We start from the raw sequence: 2,666 nt of genomic DNA on the forward strand, positions 1-2,666 counted from the left end.
AGCCATTCCTTTAAAAACTAATCGGTATCTGTTCTCCAAATTAGACCCTATTGCAATTCAGTACTTTAGATAACTTAACCAAATAGTCAAGGGTTGGTCTCACCCTGATGAGATTCCACTAAAACAGATTCATATCTATATATGCTTTGATTTCTAACATGTCTGGAAATTACTTCCTTGGAGTACTAGTTACAAAGATCCACAAACAGTATGGGAAGTTTGGCATGCTGTATCTGGTTAGTAGGGCTGTCTTTATAATCTAATTAAGTATATTAGATTTCTATCAGGGAGAATTTCCTAAGTCATAGATTTTTTTTTTTTTTCCTGTGTGGAGCATGTATATGTGGAATACACTCAACCTGTGCATGTAGAGGCCAGAGCAGGACATTACTCTTTCTTTCCACCTTAACTTGACTTAAGACAGAGAGCCTGTTCCTGGAACAAAAGCTACACTGGCAAGTTGGTGAGGCAGTTGTCATGAACAGCCTATATTCTCCCTTGCTGGGATGGTAGACACATCCAGCTGTGTGTGTTGGGGTTGTGAATTGGGTCCTCATGTGTGAAAAGCACGTGCTCTTACTCACTGAGCCATTTTTTTTTAGTCCCCAATTTTTTTTTTTTTTTTTTGTAAGTTAATTTTTTTCCTGTGAGATAGACCTCTTGCTGTCTAATTCCAGCCAGCTGCTATCTACTTTGTAGACTAAACTAGCCTCAAAGTCATGGGCAAATCCTTCTGCCTCTGCTTCCAAAGTGCTGTATAGGCATATACCACCAAAACTGGTTCTAGGTCACAGGTTTTTCATTGTCACTAACACCCACTGACGTTCTGTGACAGTCGTCAAGAAATTCAAGGTTAAATAATTCTAGTGTTCAGTTATATATAGCCTTTTGAGTACTGGAATTAAAAAAGTACAATACCATACCTACCTAATACTGTACTTTTTTAGACTTTGTCTTTTTTACATCCTATGAAACAAGGAAGGGGTAAGTCTTGACTTCATATAGAGCATTATACCAAGACCCAAAGGTTTATATTTTCTGCAGGCTTAGTAATACGACTGTCATCTTCCTTTATGTACAATTAATAACCTTTACCAGGTTTTACCTTTAAGTATTATTACAAATAGCTTAAAAGCCGTGTGTTCTGTTAGGAAGAGTTATACTATACTCTACTATACTAGATACAGTAGAGCCTAGGCTGTTCACCTCCTGAAGTCATATAATTTTAGACCACTGTGCACAACTTTTTTTTGTTCTTTTATGTCCTTAAAGTTTAAAATCAATAAAGCTAAATTTTACTTAGTAAATAGTAAACAGATCCAGGTTTTAGCCTGAAGTACAAGACCCTCCTTAAAAAAACATGCTTGTCAGATGCACAATTCCCATTTTCTTCTCTCCTAACCAAGATTCTTACACCAAACAGTAAGCTAAACAACTCGTTTTTTTTTTTGGTTTTTGAGACAGGGTTTCTCTGTATAGCTCTGGCTGTCCTGGAACTCACTCTGTAGACCAGGCTGGCCTCAAACTCAGAAATCCGCCTGCCTCTGCCTCCCAAGTGCTGGGATTACAGGCATGCGCCACTTTTAATGGTTGTTAATTAAGAAAAAAATTGCCAGTATTCAGGTTCTGAACTCTGCTTACTCTCCCAGAATGAACACGAAAGCTCTGAGTCTGCTGACTCTTCTGAATGTGTATCAGAAGAAACACCTGGTTGAGATTTTGTCTTATCACAGTTGTGATTCACAAACTCGAAATGCTCCAGAAATGGACTGCCTTATTAGGCTTCAGGCTCAGAACATACAGCAGCGACACATAGTCTTTCTAACAGGTAGGATCATGCTCTTGCTGATACAGGAAAGGTGCTGGAGTGGGTGTGAAGTCATAGTTTTGAACATATGGTGGAAAAGATTTTGTTGAGAGGGTGTCAGTTCATGTACATTTCCTTATTTTAGAGAAGAATATCAAGATGGTTTCCAGTTATACAGATAATGGAATTGTAGTTGCAACTACTGAAGAGTTTATGCAAAACTTTACAAATCTTGTGGGCTATCACAACTCAGTTACAGAAGAAAATCCTCCGCCGCTGCTTGGTGCTAATGAGAATCTTGAGTCCCAGTCAGGTAACTTTTCAGTAGTTTTCATTTTCTTTAGGTGAGGCAGAATAAGGAATGGTTTTGTTTATCCAATAATGAAATGTTTATTGAAGCCATTTACCTACAGTGACATCACTGTAGAACTTAGCATGTACAAGATCTGCTCATTGATTATACCATAGTTAGTACGAGTGGTTTGTTACTGTATAGGCTATATATTCATTAGTCTATACTGTGGACAACATATATGTATATTAAGCTTTATTGCCTGCTGTTTGCTGTCAGTTTTCTTTAAGCGAGATAGAGGGATTGTTGGGCTACAAAGGTCTTTAGATGTATGTGCTAGTTTAATATCTTAAGTAGTGAGAATATCTTACCTTCAGTCTTCTGTGAGATGGCCTCTGCTTGTTCCAGATTTTAAAATAAAAGCTGTTCTTAAATTATTCTTGGTGAAAAGCAGAGATTACTAAGCATTCAGTTGAGCTAACCAGTTTAGTAATTCAGTGCAGCTACATGTCAGAAGTTTTATTTTATATTTGTCTTATGAAATACTGAATTACCGTATAACTTTAG

General features: G+C 37.3%; 1 protein-coding gene across 4 annotated transcripts in view; it reads left to right on the top strand.

Annotated features, from left to right (window-relative positions):
- Tasor (transcription activation suppressor) overlaps nt 1-2,666 on the top strand; it is a 54,506-nt gene that overhangs the window by 48,954 nt on the left and 2,886 nt on the right. For all 4 annotated transcript variants that reach the window (XM_021181460.3, XM_021181458.3, XM_021181461.3 and 1 more), the window contains 2 exons: nt 1,650-1,828; nt 1,953-2,120. In XM_021181460.3, the coding sequence (XP_021037119.1) occupies nt 1,650-1,828; nt 1,953-2,120 (347 nt within the window). The remainder of the gene's footprint in view (nt 1-1,649; nt 1,829-1,952; nt 2,121-2,666) is intronic.

Source organism: Mus caroli, unplaced genomic scaffold (assembly GCF_978045245.1).
Source record: "Mus caroli unplaced genomic scaffold, Mus_caroli_1 scaffold_12, whole genome shotgun sequence".
NCBI classification, from domain to species: domain Eukaryota; kingdom Metazoa; phylum Chordata; class Mammalia; order Rodentia; family Muridae; genus Mus; species Mus caroli.